The 18,737-nt window shown below is 40.1% G+C and overlaps 1 protein-coding gene across 1 annotated transcript in view; it reads left to right on the top strand.

Annotated features, from left to right (window-relative positions):
• The window catches only part of LOC129238140 (G protein-coupled receptor kinase 2), a 35,928-nt gene that overhangs the window by 5,352 nt on the left and 11,839 nt on the right, over positions 1–18,737 (top strand). Inside the window, exons 3-6 of the mRNA XM_054873178.1 lie at positions 3,601–3,721; positions 3,814–4,530; positions 9,132–9,237; positions 16,913–17,102. Coding sequence (XP_054729153.1) covers positions 3,601–3,721; positions 3,814–4,530; positions 9,132–9,237; positions 16,913–17,102 — 1,134 coding nt within the window. The remainder of the gene's footprint in view (positions 1–3,600; positions 3,722–3,813; positions 4,531–9,131; positions 9,238–16,912; positions 17,103–18,737) is intronic.

The raw sequence follows: 18,737 nt of genomic DNA, 5'->3' as shown, positions 1-18,737 counted from the left end.
CCGAAAGTCATCGTATCTTGGTGGAAGTTTATGGTGAGCATGCTCTAGCTGAGCGAACGTGCCAGAATTGGTTTGCACGCTTTAAAAGTGGTGATTTTGGCTTGGAAGACGAAGAACGCGAGGGTGCGCCGCCAAAGTTCATGGATACCGAATTGGAGGAATTGCTCGATCAAGATCCGGCTCAAACGCAAGAAGAGGTTGCAAAAACTTTGGGAGTTGATCAATCAACCATTTCCAAACGTTTAAAAGCCATGGGAATGATCCGAAAGGTAGGCCATTGGGTGCCGTATGAATTGAAGCCAAGAGACGTTGAACGCCGTTTTATGGCATGCGAACAACTGCTTCAACGGCACAAAAGAAAGGGTTTTTTGCATCGAATTGTGACTGGCGATGAAAAGTGGGTCCATTACGACAATCCAAAACGTCGGGCAACGTATGGATACCCTGGCCATGCTTCAACATCGACGTCGGCGCAGAATATTCATGGCCTGAAGGTTATGCTGTGTATCTGGTGGGACCAGCTGGGTGTTGTGTATTATGAGCTACTGAAACCGAATGAAACGATTACGGGGGATGTCTACCGACGACAATTGATGCGTTTGAGCCGAGCACTGCGAGAAAAACGGCCGCAATACGCCGATAGACACGACAAAGTTATTTTGCAACATGACAATGCTCGGCCACATGTTACACAAGTGGTCAAAACATACTTAGAAACGCTCAAATGGGATGTCCTACCCCACCCGCCGTATAGTCCAGACCTTGCGCCATCCGATTACTATCTCTTCCGATCGATGCAACATGGCCTGGCTGACCAGCACTTCCGTAATTACGATGAAGTCCAAAAATGGATCGATTCGTGGATTGCGGCAAAACCGACCGAATTTTTCACAAAGGGAATCCGTGAATTGCCAGAAAGATGGGAAAAAGTAGTAGTAAGCGATGGACAATACTTTGAATATTAAATTTGTAACCATTTTACGTCAATAAAGTTTCAAATTTCGAAAAAAAACCGCACGAACTTAAACATAGTCCTATTAAATAGTTGAATTGAGTACCTTATATAATTGGTGTGTGCGTAATCATTTGTTCCACAAACTTAGTAGGTTAGGTTAGGTATATCTGACTGATCTGTATAGATCTCACATAGACCGCTAGCGTTTGTAGTGTTACTAGTGCTGTTGGAGTCGTGTTGAACATAGTTCGTGATTATGTTAAATGTCTCGGTGAATTTTAATAAACAGTTAAAACTTTTGTCAGCAATATCCTTCAGCGATGAAACTTATACCGATCCCAGGCAGTTGTAAAGAGTTGTGCTCAGAGCAGGGCAGTGGCAAAGGAGGTGTTTTAACGTACCCTTTTCTTCTTCACATGAGTTACTCGAGTCGTTCTGGAGCAATCCCATTTTAGCTGCGTGATGTGGAGTAAGACAATGTGTCGCCAGTACTCCAACCAATATTTTACATTCCCTCTTTAGAAGGAGTGATAAAATAAAGTTGGTTGTTTTCGTGTTGCAAGTTCGTAGTATTATTTTGGCAATCCTGTGGGAGGTCGAGGCTTTGCCTATAAACTGTGCTTCCAGAGTTAGTTACTCGTCTAGTTGCGTCTTCTAAACAGAGAGTGAGGGATATATGTTCGACGTACTCATTCTAGACAAGCGGGTGCTTACCTTCGTAAGCTCGTCAACTCTCCTTTAACTCTATTCTCTTCTACCCTGGTACCCAGTACCTTGTGACCTGCCTATTCTCGCAGAGCTTATCCATTTTGGATCTACAGTGTTGTACGCATTTTGAGCTAGTCATTACAGCCATTATTGCTTTAAAGCACCTGGACTATCGATAAATATGTTTGGTTATGCTGCTTTGGTTACAGCAAAGATCTCAGCTTGAAATATGTTACAGTGATTAGGAAGCCTGAAAGACTTTTGGAGATCAAACTGCGGGCAGAAAACAGCCGCTCCTACTCCTTCTGTCATTTTGGGTCCATCCGCATAGAAATTGTATGTGTGGCAATCGTATTCTAAACCCTTCTGCCAGCAATTCTGTTCTATGAAGAAACCAGGGCTCTTGCCACAAATTAGTTATGCAATAACGTAGTTTGACCTTCCTTTTATGTCATGCATGTTAGTGGGACCAAAAAGCTTTTGTGAGAATTGCCCAGTCATCCTCAATCTTAGATTAATTTGGCTGAGTTTCTTACTACTAATTTGATTGGATGCCAGTAGAGAAGCCTTTCTATTGCCGCTGTTGGAGTTGTGCTCATTGCGCCGCTTCCACATATTCCTGCAATTCTTTGCATACTCTCCAATCTTTTAACGTACGCGATTTTGTCACACGCTGTGCACCATATTGAACCATAGAGCATTATTAGTCTAAAGGTCGCCATGTATATCCGATCTATGAGTCGTGGAGCTAAGCCCCAAGCCTTACCGAGCATTCTTCTGCACGCGTATAAGGCATTAGAGGCTTTCTTTGCTCTTTCTTCCACATTTAATCCCCATGCCAGTTTGCCACAACAATGACTAAGTATTGAGTCGATGTTTTAAGTGTTAATTTAACTCCTCCAAGTATCGGTGGTGACCAGTTGGGAATCTTGTACTTTCTAGTGAGTAGTACTAAGTTCGTCTTATCTGTATTTACTTCCAGTCCAACCAATTCGGTCCACTTGTAGATTTCTCTGAGCGTTCTTGTGCGTACTTCACTCATCTTTTGAGGACACCTAACTGAGATGATAACAGCCACGACGTATGTCAGTATATGCCGCCTGTTTTTGGTCCGCTATCCTTTATGCAAAGTTTTCAACATTGTTCCAACATCTTACTACATCTCGAACTTGCCGCTAAAGACAATTAGAGAATTAAAAGGCTTGGGTTTAACTCCAAGCTCAACTTCATCACTCACATAAATTATATTCTTTCTAAAGCGCTCGCAATGCTAGTCATTATTCGTCGAAATAGTTCTTCTTTTTCTGATTCCTATACTCTTAAACTGTTCCACTCGCCCTTGGTTCGGTCCAGGCTAGATTACGCGGTATTCATTTGAAGACCTTTTCATGCAGTCTATATTAATAGATTAGTGTCTGGTCAAAGAACTTTTCTGCCCTTTGCCTTGCACTCGATGAAATTCGTTGATCCCATTCCGTCCTATCGCTCCCGTTGCTTACTAATAAATACCACGTTTCATTAGAGTCTGTTCTGTTGTCGATGTGCTTTGTCTTTGATATTTGTGCGGACTCAATAGATTGCCATATCTGCTCAATAAAAGTCATTTTAATGTTCCCTCACGCGGTTTCCGTTGTAATGAATTTTTTTTCTAGGTATTGCTAAAACTCTTTATGGGATGAGTGCTCCTTTTAGGAGGACGCTGACCCTATTTAATGCTTATTCTTTCCTTAGACTTTGATTTTTCTTACTCGAAATCCATTTTTAAGAAGTTACTTATAATACCCTATCTGTAAGCATCGAGATTGTTTATTAATGAATAATAAAAAAATAAAGCCAATATAAAGTTTTAGTTGCAAATTTATTTTTTCCAACGCTCTATTTTTATACCCAACAAAGCCATATTTAAATTGACATTTTTCCTGTTTATTTTTTTGCAGATATAAGCTATGGTTACGTGATAGACCAACAACCCATCGGTCGCATTTTGTTTCGCCAGTTTTGTGAAAGCAAGCGGCCAATTTACTTTCGGTACATTTCGTTCCTGGATGAAGTGCAGCGGTGAGTAGGAATTGCGTAGAAAGTCATGCCTTAATGTATATACCTATTATTAGAATATCCTTTTTGCTATCTTCCACTTCCACGAAATTTAGATATGACGTGGAGTACGATGAGAATCGTATTGCCATTGCCGTCGATATTGGTCGACGCTTTTTGGCCATTGATACGCCCTCGGCATTGAATAATGGCATTTGCGATATAGGCGATGTTATACGTGCGGCCAATGAGAATGATGATGACGATGCCAATATTACCAGTTCCACCATTGAAAACAACACTGCAGCAGAGACTGAAAATTGCAATAATACCACCGCCAATAACAGCAGCACCAACAATCACAAAAAATACGAGCATCACAATGGTGACGAACACAACGGCAACGATCACACACAGCAGCAGCAGCAACAGCAAAAGCAACAGCTGAATGATAGCAGCGCAACGCAATGCAATGATGCCGGTGGTTCCGGTGGTGGCGATAGTGGCGTGGATGCGGGCGATACTGTGGGTGGTGGAAGTGGTGAAGGCAGTGGAGGTGGAGGCGGTGATGATACCGGCGGCGGCGGCGGTGGCGGTGGTATTGGTAGTGTTACTAAAGAGAGCAATTGTCTGTGTAGTCCGGGTGGTAAAAAGTTGAATGCTACTGGCGACGAATTGGTGCTGGATGTGCTCAATGATGATCTCATTGCGCGAGTGCGAGACAAAATTACCAGCGGCAATAAGGAACTCTTCGAGCCGTGTGTGACGGCGGTGAAGGCCTTTCTGGCAGGCGAACCATTTCGAGAATTCGAGACTTCAATGTATTTCCATCGGTGAGTGTGCGAATTAATATTAATATTTAATATTTGTATAAATTAAATTATACAAGAATTTTGTGTAAATACTATGTGTATGTATGTAAATTTATTACTATGAAATGAAATTAATTAACTTTCACAAATGCTATTTATGCAAAAATAATTTGCAAGCATTTAATTGAGTTTGAAAAAATACGCGAATTTTTGCATATTCGTTTGGAAGCATAACTTAATAATTATTATAAATTTAATACTAAACAATTTGCGTAAAAAGGCGTTTCCCAATAAAAAAATGTGTGCATAATTGTGTGGAAAACCTGAACTATGCCTCCACGAAAAACCTCAACTGGTTCTGAACTAGTTGGATTTCACCAATTCGGAATCACTTCGCTCGCCACTTATATTGCAGCAAAATCCACCTGTTTGCAGGGTATGACAGAGTCAGAGTAGAATAGTACTAAGAATGATAGAATACAAGAATATCTTGGACGTGAGGCCAACACAGAAACAAAACAAACGAAAAGTGGAAAGCGAGGCAAAAAGATGCTTGCGAGGGTCGTTTGAAAAATCCATGACAAGTCAGAGAGCTGGCACTACTGGCATGTATTGAGGTTATATTTAGTTAGTAGCATCTCTTGGAAGAGCACACAACAAGTTTCAGCCAGATCGGTATATTTCTTTGTGTTTGGCATTGGTTTAAGGGGGCAGATACCTGTAAACGGCCATATTTTCCCTGATTTTCATTAAAATTATTTAAAATGAAGAAGTCAATATATTTTTTCAAAATTGGCGTACAGTTTATTTATACATTAAAATAATATACATTTTTTTAACACACTTTTATTAGCTCGGGTTCTATGTATGTATGTATGTAACGGAATCTTTGAGCTTAATTTTCACTGGCTTCTAAAAATCTGATCGACTTGAAATTTTGCACACCTATCAAGGACCGATGACAATGCAATAATTTGATAAAAGTTTTCCATTATCCTTATTAGGATTGCCAGGATTAATATTTTCTTTTTTTTTACTGTGGGCAAAAAGTAAGATGAATTTGGTTGTAAAATGAAAAATCTTTATTTATTCTTGTAAATCAGTTTCTCAGGCTCCCTCCACGAAATAAGTTCTTCATCCCGATTACTTCTTTATCACGGCCGATAACTGCATAGCTTTAGACTCACAGTCGATAAGAAAGGAATTAAATATAACACGAATATATCGAATCATTTATTCACTGACTGCAATGATATCAATAATTTTCATTCATAATAAAAAAGAGTTAAAAAAAAAACTAAAAACACGCTTTTATTGCTAATCGAACTAAAAAGTAGAAAATAAATGTTAATGACAAAGGGACCTATAATGAAGTAATAGCAAATCGAACGATCAGTCATAGTCAACTACCTCAGAACAGAATTATAACAAAAATTAAGATACAAATAGAGTAATTCAAATTAGAGTTAAAAGCGTGGGATGTTTGATATAGTCAATATTACAATCATTCTATTGGCAACTACCTATGTACAGAGGGTTATGAAAGTGAAGCGAAATGCATCCCACGCTTTTAACTCTAATTTGAATTACTCTATTTGTATCTTAATTTTTGTTATAATTCTGTTCTGAGGTAGCTGACTATGACTGATCGTTCGATTTGCTATTACTTCATTCTAGGTCCCTTTGTCATTAAAATTTTTTATATTTCAATCATTTAAAATGGCTTATTCTAGTAAGGTCGCAGCGGGACTTCTCAATCGGCGGGCATTGTAGCATCGGTGTCAGTGACCTGAATACAAAAACCCAAAAATTTATTTGTTTATTAATGTCATAATTTCTATATGAATTAAACAAAAATGGGGGAAAAATTGGCGGAATAAAATGCTTCAAAAAAAAAACAAAAAAAATTTTATTTTGGGGCGTATTTTCCTACTATTTTTGCTTCGAAAAAATTATTTTTTCGAAAAATTTTCGAATTGTAAAATCACGTTGAAAGTAATATCATGAAAAAGATGTGTGCAAAATTTCATGAAGATCGGTCAATAACTTTTCGAGTTCTCGTGTACGCCATTTCGAAAAATATAGTTTTGAGAAAAACGCGTCTAAAGTTTGAATACATGAAAATTCCTCTCCCAGCACTCGAACGCAAAGTATAGAGTCGTCACGGTTGACGATCTATAATTATAATAAATACTTAAATTTACGTTCTACAAATTGTTTGACATATTATTAAAGAATTATATTAACATTTTATGAAAAAAAAATTTTTTGTTTCGAAATTCGAAGTCGAGTGATTTTCCTTTTTCTTCACGACAATGCACCAGCTCACGTCTTAACAGTTGTGGTCGCAAAATTAATGGAAATAGATTTCAAACTCGTTTCGCATCCCTCATATTTTGCAAAGAATCTTCCTCAGATCCCTCGGACTACTATTCGTTCCAAAATTTGAAGAAATGGCTGTCGAGAAAAAGATTTTATTCAAACGAGCAAGGTTATTGCAGAAACGAATGGCTATTTTTTCAGATTCAGAAAGGACCAACCAACTAGAACAGCGTTGGATGAAGTGTATAAGCCTATAAACGGACAATGACGAAAAATAAGAAAGGTTGACCCCAAACAATTTGGTAGTTTTTATTTTTGTACGAACTTTTCAAACAACGCTCATAATTATGTGTTGGTAGCTCTAGCTCTTTCTTCAATGTGTGGCGTGCGTCTTGATGTTTTTCCACAAATGGAGGAACCTACAGTTTTATACCGGCTCCGAGCGGCAAGTGATTTTTTATGAGGCATGAAATACAATCGGAGATTTGCCATTGCCTGCCGAGGGGTGAACGCTATTAGAAAAAACTTTTTCTGTTATTTGGTGTTTCATGCCCATATTGAGTTTCGAATCAGTCCACCACCGAATGGTAATCACGCACCGACCTTTCGGCTACGGCGGTGTTATTATCATTCGTGTATTCAAAATTTAACACGCGGTTCTTCATTTTTTATTTTGTTTAATTTAAATATTCACTGATTGATTCACAAATGAGTAACTTTGCACGCGAAAATTTGTTTATTTTCTTGCTTTCATATGCTTTCAAAAAGTTGTGAAAAATCAACGAGAATTTCGAACCACTTGTGCTTTCACATTATTATACCAATATTGCATGGACTATAAAACTGTATAACCAGAAGTTTCACAAACTTCTGACTGACTTTTTTTTTGGAAAATTTGTTAAATTTGTGTGAATTTTGTAGAAAGTGTGGAGCTTTAGGTTGTATGGTTTTTGTCGTAGAATGAACTGTATTTTTTTTTAATTAACGAAAAAAATGAAATACAAAAAAGTTGTTAAAACTTGGTAACTCGTCGTCTTACTATTATTTTGAACACAGGCTCAGAATAATGAATCGATTCAGCCATTTCTGGCAAAAATTCATTTCTATCAATAAAACTTGATACATACAAGTATATTATTTTTAGCCAAGGTAGCACAGGATAGTATAAGCACAGGACAGTAGGAGATCGTCAACATGACGTTCATCAACGGCCAAGACGTTCCAATGAACTTGTTGAAGCAGTGAGGGAGAGCGTTGCCCAGGAGCCAACAGTGTCGTTTTGTCGTCACGCTCAGCATTTTGGCGTCAGCGAAACCACAATGCGGCGCTTTTTAAAGGATGATTTAAATAAAGGATGGAGTACGGCCAAACAGTCGCTCGAATGGTTGACACTGAAACCAATTTTTGGAAGCAAATTTTAATGACTGACGAGGCACATTTAACCTCTCTGGCAGCGTGAATAAACAAAATTTCCGCATTTGGGGAACTGAGACTCCACACGAGATCCATGAAACGTCATTGCATGACCGGAAAGTAACTGTTTGGGCGGGCATTTGCGCCAAAACCATCATTGGGCCATATTTTTTCCGAGAAAACGAAACGGTCAATGGAAACCAATATCGATGGATGTTGGCTCATTATGTGTTTAAGTTTAGACGGTTACTGGTTTCAACAAGACGGTGCGCCATGCCACACTGCGAATGCAACAATTGAATTTCTGCAACGAAAATTCTCGGGACGTCTAGTGTCAAAAAGAGGCGCGACATCGACTGCCCCCCCAGATCACCTGATTTAATACGGGCAGTGCTGAGTCGAAGAAAGTTTTATTGAGAACCCTCAAACATTCAAATACCTTGATTTTTCTGAGCCACACATAAATATGGCGAGCAGGCAGTAAATAATAACAAAAATTCAATTTGTTATTTTATTGTTAAACCAGGCTTGAATACACCAAATAAAAAATATTAAAAATGAATTAAAAATAAATATTTGAAGTATTCTTCAGAAGTGATACAGTTCAAAATTTTTGAAAAAAAAAACGCATTTTTACAATTTTATCATTCATGCTGCACATTGGGTGTTATACATTTCTGCTATAATCTGTAGCTAAGTTACTCTATTTTTAAGTTGTGTCTCTTTTGGCGTATTTATTTATTTGAGTCATTTAACATTTGATTAACTAAAATATTTCCTTTCACATACACATACATGTTTATATACATATAAGAATACTTGTTGCCAGCAGGCATTATGGCACGATTCCATTTTAAAATAATCCGTTTTCACCTTTCGCAACACAGATATTTGCAATGGAAATGGCTCGAGGCGCAACCCATCACCTACAAAACGTTTCGCATGTATCGCGTACTGGGCAAAGGTGGTTTCGGCGAGGTCTGTGCATGTCAGGTATGTAAATAAACACACACTAAACACACATACATACATATACGAGTAAGCACATACAGCAAAGCATACAATAAACCGGGAAAAGTGTAAAATATGCAAATGTATGCATATCCAGAAATAGTTGCTTGCAACAAATTTTTTATGGCGCAGCGCTCATGTTTTACAATAGATATAGAATAGTGCACACGTACATGCATAAGTGCACACATAGGAGGAATGACAATCCCGAAATATTGGGATCGGGACTTTTCGAGTATCGATGTATTCAAGATTTTTACTATGCGCTAAAAGTGGAGGCGGAAAAATTCCTTTTTATAGCAAAAAAAGCAACATTGACTTTAGCAAAGATGCATAACCTCTGCTCAAATATGAACTAGACGGTATCAATAAAACGGTCCGCGGATGACATATGGCAAAAATACATTTTTTTGTTTTTTGGTAGGACTGTTATAAGCTTGCATAGCAAATTTCAGCGTGATATGTCACATAGTTTGTTTTCTGTGCTACTGTAAACAAGTCAAGCTCGAGTGTGTTCTTCGAATTCTCTTTTATGACTCCAATTGTCTCAAAATGTTTTCCACGGAGCGGCAACTTGAGCTTGGGAAACAGGAAAAAGTCACATGGAGCCATATCAGGCGAATAATATGCCGGATGTCCGTATCAGTCATGGCGAGCATTTCCTTAGCGACAGTTTTGCGTTGTTCTTTTTGAAGAAAATCCAACAATTTTGGAACAAGACGCGCGGACACTCGTCTCACGCCCAAGACTTCATGAATAATAGTATGAACGGATCCATTTGATATGCTCAGCTCACTAGCTATCTCTCTTTCGGTCACACGGCGATTTTCAAGCACAATTTCCTTTACTTTTCCGATGTTTTCGTCGTTTACTGATGTTGCTGGACGACGTTCATGAGGCAAGTTTTCAACCGATGTACGGCCCTCTTTAAACGATTTGTACCACTGGAAAACATGTGCACGCGATAGAGCAGAGTCCCCATAGGTTGTCTGCAACATTTTTAAGGCGTCTGAAGCCGAAATTTTGTTGGAATAACAAAATTTTCAACAAATTCTTTGAATTTCCATCGTTAAATTCGAAGAACACACTCGAGCTTGACTTGTTTACAGTAGCACAGAAAACAAACTATGTGACATATCACGCTGAAATTTGCCATGCAAGCTTATAACAGTCCTACCAAAAAACAAAAAAATGTATTTTTGCCATATGTCATCCGCGGACCGTTTTATTGATATCGTCTAGTTCATAATTGAGCAGAAGTATACTAGGTTGTTCAATAAGTTTTACAGTTCGATAAGAAAAATACAATTGCATGATTTGACGTACATTTTATTATTCAGTACAGTCTCTCTGAACATAAATGTGCACCTGTTCCAATAAGATTCCAATTTATGAATTCCATCCCTGAAGTGACAATCTGGAAGTGCGGCAAATTACGCTTCCACAGCTGTTATGACCTCATCATTTTAGGTCTGGAAACAAATGGAAGTCGCTAGGGGCCAAATATGGTGAATTGGTGTATGCTCCAACAATTCGTACTACAATTCATGGATATTAGCTATCGTTGAAATGCTCATGGGACACTTTGCATTGGCCTGATGAAAAATAAGCTTTTTCTTTCGCAAACTGGGCCTTTTTTATGAATTTTTTCCTTCAGCTGGTCTAAAAGATAATATATTATTCTGAATTTATTGTTTCATCTGTTTGCAAGTAAACCACAAACTGAAATACTTTCGCATCCCACAAAACTGATGTTAACACCTTCTTGGCCGACTTCTGGCCACGAACTCGTTTCGTAGCCGAAAAACCAAGTTCACAGCACTCTTTAGCCTCTTGTTTTGATTTGGATTCTGGTGATAGGCCCAAGTCTCATCTAGTATTGAAACGAATCTAGAAGAATCGGTTCTCAGGAGATTGGTGAATAAAGGTACACCGCAAGGTGGAGACCTCTCACCGTTTTTATGGAACGCTGTTGTAAAACTAACACTCTACAAGGCTCTCATCATCCCCGTCTAATGCATGGCACAGAAGCGTGGATGATGACAAAATCCGATCAAGCGGCGCTTGGAGTGTTTGAGAGGAAGATTTTGCACAAAATTTTAGGATCTTTGCATGTTGGCAATGGCGAATATCGCAGGCGATGGAACGATGAGCTGCATGAGCTTTACGACAAAATCAACATAGCCCAGTGAAGATCCAGCGGCTTCGCTGGCTGGGTCATGTTGTCCGGATGGATACAAACGCTCCGGCTTTGAAAGTATTCGATGCGGTACCAGCTGGTGGTAGCAGAGGAAGAGGAAGACCTTCTCTGCGTTGGAAAAAGACCCGGCTTCATTTGGTGTGTCCAACTGGCGCCGGGTAGCACGAGAAAGAAACGACTGGCGCGCTTTGTTAAACTCGGTCAAAATCGCGTAAACGGTTATCGCGCCAATTAATAAGAAGAAGTTGTAAATAATCTTCTGTTAATACTGAAATCGGTGAGTTGTAGGGTGATAGCTTATCTTATCTAAATACGATACGATTACAAGTGATGAATATATTTCAACTAGGGTGATAGCTTACACCGATGATGTTGTTATTGCTGTCTCTGGTAAATTTGTGTCTATATTAAGAGGCCTAAGTCCCAACAAAGGAATATCTGACAAGCTTCTCTCACTAAGCAGAGTAGATCTGCGTCTTTTAACAGGATATCTTACAGGTCACTGCAGCCTGAGGTATCATCTAAATAATATTGGTCTATCTGAGACCAATGTCTGCCGCTTTTGCGAAATGGACATAGAAAGCTCAGAACATGTGATTTGTGAATGTCCTGCATTGGGCAGACAGAGACTTCATCACCTTGGTGGTATCGTAGTACCTCCATGCAATCTTTGGAACAACAAACCCAAAATTGTGTTAAAATTTTTAAAAAGCCTAAAACTCAAGGGTTACAAAAATAGGCCTTTCACAATAGATCAGCTCTGGTCGCAGTGCGTAATGGCCTTCTAATAATAATAATAAGAGGCCTAATACAAAATGATCTAGATATACTTTCTAGGTGGGCAGAAAATCGTGGTCTAGCAGTCAACTCAGGCAAAACACAACTCATATTGTTCCCTAGGAAACACAGAATCCCTCAGCTAAGTCCAATTATGCTTAAGGGACACGGTGATTGTGATTTCAGAGGAAACCAAGTACTGGAAACTAACTATAGATAGGAAATTGACTTGGATATCAAACATCTTAGAAAGAGTTAGGAAAGCGAGCCTGTAAGAGAGCTTTAGATATGAAGTGGAGAATTAAACCTTGGCTTCATACTGCTGTCTGACATTTTTCTATGTAGAATTATTGTCTGGCGGTGTGCTAGGCAGAAAAAACCTTTCCTAATTTATTGAATAAGGTGCAGAGATCAGCGGAAATAGTATTATAATATGTGGCGTCATAAAAACCACGCCATCCATGGCTTTGGACATCATGTTTTACATCTGCCGCCCCTGGATCTCTTGTGCAAATGCTCAGCGGCCTGTTTCGCTTTAAGGCTCAGAGTGACCTCATAATGGAAGATTGTCACACATGGACATTCAACCATCTTAGACTCCTATACGGATATACCCAGTGATTGTGATTATCACCCTCCAATTCTCTGCGTTGAAAGGAATTTCTCAATGGAAATCCCTTCTAGACTGGAATGGCTTGAAAAAGATCCATCACGCAACACACCTTTTAAAATCTACACGGACGGAAATGGGCACCGGTGTAGGATCAGGTTTATATTGCGAAGAACTTTTTATCAGCGAATCCTTGAAACTACCAGATCACTGCAGTGTTTTTCAAGCGGAAATAAACGCTATTCATGCAGCCTTTAAATGGTTAGAGATAAACAAAATATCATCAACAGATATCTGCATTCTATCGGACAGCCAAGCTGCCCTACGAGCCCTGGATGCATTCCAAACAACATCAAGACACTCCGTCTTATATTTCCGCCAATCTCTTAATGATATTCCTAAACAATACGGTATTATCTTATGCTGGGTTCTAGGCCACAGAGATATACCACGGAACTGTAGAGCTAACCAACTTGCAAGAGAAGGTACCTTCATGGCAAACATAAATAGTTTTATGGGGATACCTTGTAAGCTTCTTGTTATGGGCGCACTATATCAATTCTGTAATTCAAAGATGGATTAGTGCCAATATCTGTGAAATCGCTAGGCGAACATGGCCAAGGCTAAACTTACGTCTGTCGAAGAATATTATAAAATTGAGTAAACTTCAAATTAGGACCTTAGTAGGGGCCCTCACAGGAGATTGTCTCATAGGAAATCATGCAAGGAGATTAGGCGTTTATACGCGTGATTTCTGTCGTAGCAGCAGGAATGAGGAGGAGTTGGAAACAATTCAACACCTTTTTTTGCACATGCTCGACTCTAGCCAGAAGCAGGAACCGATATATAAGATCCTACTTCTTAATGAATATAGATAGACTTTACGCTTTGTACAAAGCTCAGGATGGTTCAATCTGAAAGGGAACGGAACGACCCGGATTTATATCCGGCCAAGGACTGCCACTTCAGCAGCATTACCAATATATGTATGGGGATTGTTTATTCTGCTACAACAACAACAACAACCTAACCCCAGCGGCTCACAACGGACGCATTTCGTGGTCTAATTGGCTTCGCTGTCTCTATGTTCGATGCGATACCTAACCTAACCTATCATCCATAGTGATGAATCGACGCACGAAATCCACTCTGCCCTTTAGAAAACGGTCTAAATGCTGTCGAGAAACTCGCATTCGAATGTGTTTTTGTTGCATTGTTAACGAATGCGGCACCCAGCTTTCTGAAACCCTATGCATATATTGGACGAGCTCCTTCTCCTATTTGTGGCGTGATGTTGGTCTTGATGTTTTTCCATAAATGAAGAGACCTACAGCTTAAGCCAACTCCGAACGTAATATATTTTTTATGAGGAGCTTTTTCATGGCAGAAATACACTTGGAGGTTACCCATTGTCTGCTGAGGGACGACCGCTAAACTTCAAACCCAATACTTCAATAAAAAAATTGCTCACACTTCCCAATGAGATGACTAGGTCTTCTACTAAATCCCTTTCAGTCACTCGACGACTTTCGAATACGATATTTTGTGTTTTTTCTACGATTTCTGTTGTTGCTGTTGCTGTTTTTGGACGTCCTTGACGTGGATCGTCTTCAAGGCTTGTACGACCACATTGAAATTCAGCACCCATCTTTCTATTGCACCAATTGAGGGCGAAAAGTCCTTATACTTTTTCCACATTTGTAGTAGAAAATACCGTGACACGTCGATACTAAATAATGAAATGAAACTTCAGATATCTTCATATGAAGAGTGTACCAATAGAACAAAATGTAGGCTGGTAGCAATGTCCAGTATTTTCTCCTTGTTCACTCCTCTCGGGAGCATAGGACCTCGACAAGACTCTTTCATCATACACGATTCTGTGTTGTTATTTTTGTACCGTCCCATGAGATGTCGGCATCTGCTAGTTCCCGCAACATCGAGCTTTTCCAAGTGTTTTTTGGTCGTCCCCGCCCTCTGCTCCCTTACGGGAACATTCCATTCAGTGCCATTCTCGTGATGCTATCTGGTGGTTTTCTCAATGTGTGACCTATCCATCGCCACTTTCTGCGTTCGATTTTGAAGGATGGGTTCCTTGTTCGTTAATCTCCACAGTGCGTCGTTACTGATGGTGTTGGGCCAGATTATTCTGCAGATGCATTTGTTGATGAAGGATTGTAGCCTCTGTGTGATGGTGTTAGAGATCAGCCATGTTTCACTTTCGTACAACAATATGGAGCCGAATATTCGTAGTTTAGTGCGCCTGGAGATTTGCGAACTCCCCCATACTGTATGCATTCGCCCGAATGCCGCCCTTGCTTTGTTTAGTTTGCAGTTGGCATCTTCATCTGCTCCACCATCTGCCGTGATGATGCAGCCGAGGTAGCAGAAGCTTTGGACAAATTTCTCCGGGCACCCATCAACTGTAATATATTTGTTGTGGTTGATAGCTTTGGTCTTGACGTTGTTGACCTCCACGTGCGTACCAACGTGACGAGTTTGTCCGCCTTTGCTTATATGTCAGAGAGTTTGTGACAGAGGAGGCAGATGTCGTCAAGATGTCTGGTGAAACTCCATACGATGCCTTTTTGGTGCAAGATCAGTCGGCTCATGACGTCATCGCGAAGAGAAGGGGCGGCAGGGGGCAACCTTGCCTTACGCCCGCATTGGTAGTGAATGGATCGCTGATATCGCCTTTGTGAAGCACTGCCAGTTCGGAGTTCTTGTAGAGGGCTTTGATGAGACGGATTATCTTGGCGGGAACTCCCTTTCTACTTCATGCCAGCCATATTTCGTCTCGTTTGATAGTATCGAACGCCTTCTTAAAGTCTACGAACAGCATGTATGTAAAGGGTTTTTCAATAAGGGCGGGTAGATGTTGAAATGGAATAAAATGGCGTTTGCTGTGTTGCACGTAGCGCCGTCCTGCTGGAAGCATATGTCGTCTAGGTCCATTTGGTTCAATATGGGCCATAAGAAATTGGAAGGGCCACCACGTCTACCGAAAAATGGGCGCAATGCGCGCAACGTTTGCGTTAATGAACACTCATTGTGGTAATAAAGTTTTATCATTTGAACGTGCTGTTCAATCGTGTAACTTGCCATGATGATTTGGCATAAACAACTGAATAATAAACAAAAGATGTCACCAAAACAAAATGGCTGCCACAGGGGAGCGCCACTCAACTAATAGTTCTACTATAATACGAAGTGTGTTGGCTTGATCAATGAAGCTTTGGTGAGGGCGAAACCCAGATTGCTCGTCTCTTAAGAAGCGTTCGTTATCTTTGAGTCTGCTTTCTATGATCACGGCTACAATTTTGTAGATGGTGTTAAGTAGGGTTATCCCTCGCCAGTTGCCGCAGTCACGCAGGTCGCCTTTCTTGGGCAGCTTCACTATGATTCCTTTTTTCCAGGACGGAGGCAACTTTTCATTGCTGCAGACGGCGGTGATGTGGGGATGAAGAATTTCCGCTGATATTTCCGGGTCGGCAGTCATTAGTCCTTCTCTTATCTAACCGCAAAACGTATTGAACAACCTAGTATTTGAACGTTTTTGTGGTGGTTTTCTTTTTTACGTGAAATAAAGCCTCCTTTATTGTAAAAAGTTGCAGTAATTTGCTTCACACAATAACCTTATTTAACACACCTTATGTTTCTTTATCATGCCAGATATACGCGCTGAAGTATTATTATATTAAATACATATCAATTTAACTACGTCTCATGTTTTATTGCTAATGATATTATAATTTTCACGTTAAATAAAAAAATATTTTCAAAATCGATTTATTTATTATATGGGAGAAGAGCTTCTTAAATAATATTGGTGTCACTTTTTTCAACTCAAAATAATATCGAGATCGCAAGACTGATCACGTGATCCCGAGCTTATATAAATGAAATCCCGAAAATCTCGGGATCGTAAAAATCGCAGAAATGTACATCCCCAATACATACCTACATACCATATAGCTCACTTATAACTGTATGGCTGCATGTATTCTACTTTTTACGTGCGCACTTTATTTACTCATTCATGCACCTTTACGTTTTTCCCATTTTTTCAGGTACGTGCCACTGGCAAAATGTACGCTTGCAAAAAACTGGAAAAGAAGCGCATAAAAAAGCGCAAGGGCGAATCGATGGTGCTTATAGAGAAACAGATTTTGCAGAAAATTAATTCCCGCTTCGTTGTTAATTTGGCATATGCGTACGAGACCAAAGATGCGCTCTGCCTTGTGCTAACGATAATGAATGGTGAGTGGAATTGATGGGAGAAAGAGAATTTCTACTTTTATTTGCAGTATTAAGTTTTTATTTTTATTTTTATATTTATTTTAATTTTTTTTTTAATACTGAAATATGTACAGTAATATAAACATCAGATAAAGAAAATAGATTACAAGAAGAATTTAGTGTACACCCAACAAGTTCAGTAAAAAATAAAGCAAATATAAAGTTTAAAGTTTTAAGTTTAGCAATATCACGGCTAAAGAACAACAAAGCCGCGGGCGCCGACGGACTGCCGGCTGAGCTATTCAAACATGGCGGCGAGGAGCTGGTAAGGTGCATGCATCAGCTCCTATGCAGAATATGGTCGGATGAAAGCATGCCTGCCGATTGGAATTTAAGTGTGCTCTGCCCAATCCATAAGAAAGGCGATCCTGCAATTTGTGCCAATTACCGCGGGATTAGTCTTCTAAATATCGCCTATAAGGTTCTAGCGAGCGTATTGTGTGAAAGGCTGAAACCCACCGTCAACCAACTGATTGGACCTTATCAGTGTGGCTTCAGACCTGGAAAGTCTACCATCGACCAAATATTCTCAATACGCCAAATCTTGGAAAAGACCCATGAAAGGAGAATCGACACACACCATCTTTTCGTCGACTTCAAAGCTGCATTCGACAGTACGGAAAGGAGTTACCTGTATGCCGCTATGTCTGAATTTGGTATCCCCGCAAAACTAATACGGCTATGTAAGATGACGTTGCTCAACACCAGCAGCGCCGTCAGAATTGGGAAGGACCTCTCCGAGCCGTTTGATACCAAACGAGGTTTCAGACAGGGTGACTCGCTGTCGTGTGACTTCTTTAACCTGATGTTGGAGAGCATCGTACGAGCCGCAGAACTTAATCGCTCAGGCACAATTTTTTATAAGAGCGTACAATTGCTGGCGTATGCCGATGATATTGACATCATTGGCCTTAACAACCGCGCTGTTAGTTCTGCCTTCTCCAAACTGGATAAAGAGGCAAAGCGAATGGGTTTGGTGGTGAACGAGGACAAAACGAAGTACCTCCTGTCTTCAAACAAACAGTCGGCGCACTCGCGTATCGGCACCCACGTCCCTGTAGACAGTTATAATATCGTGTATTTAGGAACCAGCATTAACACCGATAACAATGTCAGCCTTGAAATCCAACGTAGAATCTCTCTTGCCAACAAGTGCTACTTTGGACTAAGTAGGCAATTGAGCAGTAAAGTCCTCTCTCGACCAACAAAATTAACACTCTACAAGACTCTCATCATGCCCGTCCTAACGTATGGCGCAGAAGCTTGGACGATGACAACATCCGATGAAGCGACGCTTGGAGTGTTCGAGAGAAAGATTCTGCGTAAGATTTTTGGACCTTTGCACGTTGGCAACGGCGAATATCGCAGACGATGGAACGATGAGCTGTATGAGCTTTACGACGACATAGGCATAGCGCAGCGAATAAAGATCCAGCGGCTTCGTTGGCTGGGTCATGTCGTCCGAATGGATACAAACGCTCCGGCTTTGAAAGTATTCGATGCGGTACCAGCTGGTGGTAGCAGAGGAAGAGGAAGGCCTCCTCTGCGTTGGAAAGATCAGGTGGAGAAGGACTTGGCTTCACTTGGTGTGTCCAA

This window comes from Anastrepha obliqua, chromosome 1 (assembly GCF_027943255.1).
Source record: "Anastrepha obliqua isolate idAnaObli1 chromosome 1, idAnaObli1_1.0, whole genome shotgun sequence".
Classification (NCBI taxonomy): Eukaryota; Metazoa; Arthropoda; class Insecta; order Diptera; family Tephritidae; genus Anastrepha; species Anastrepha obliqua.
This window is presented reverse-complemented; position numbering and strand designations above follow the sequence as displayed.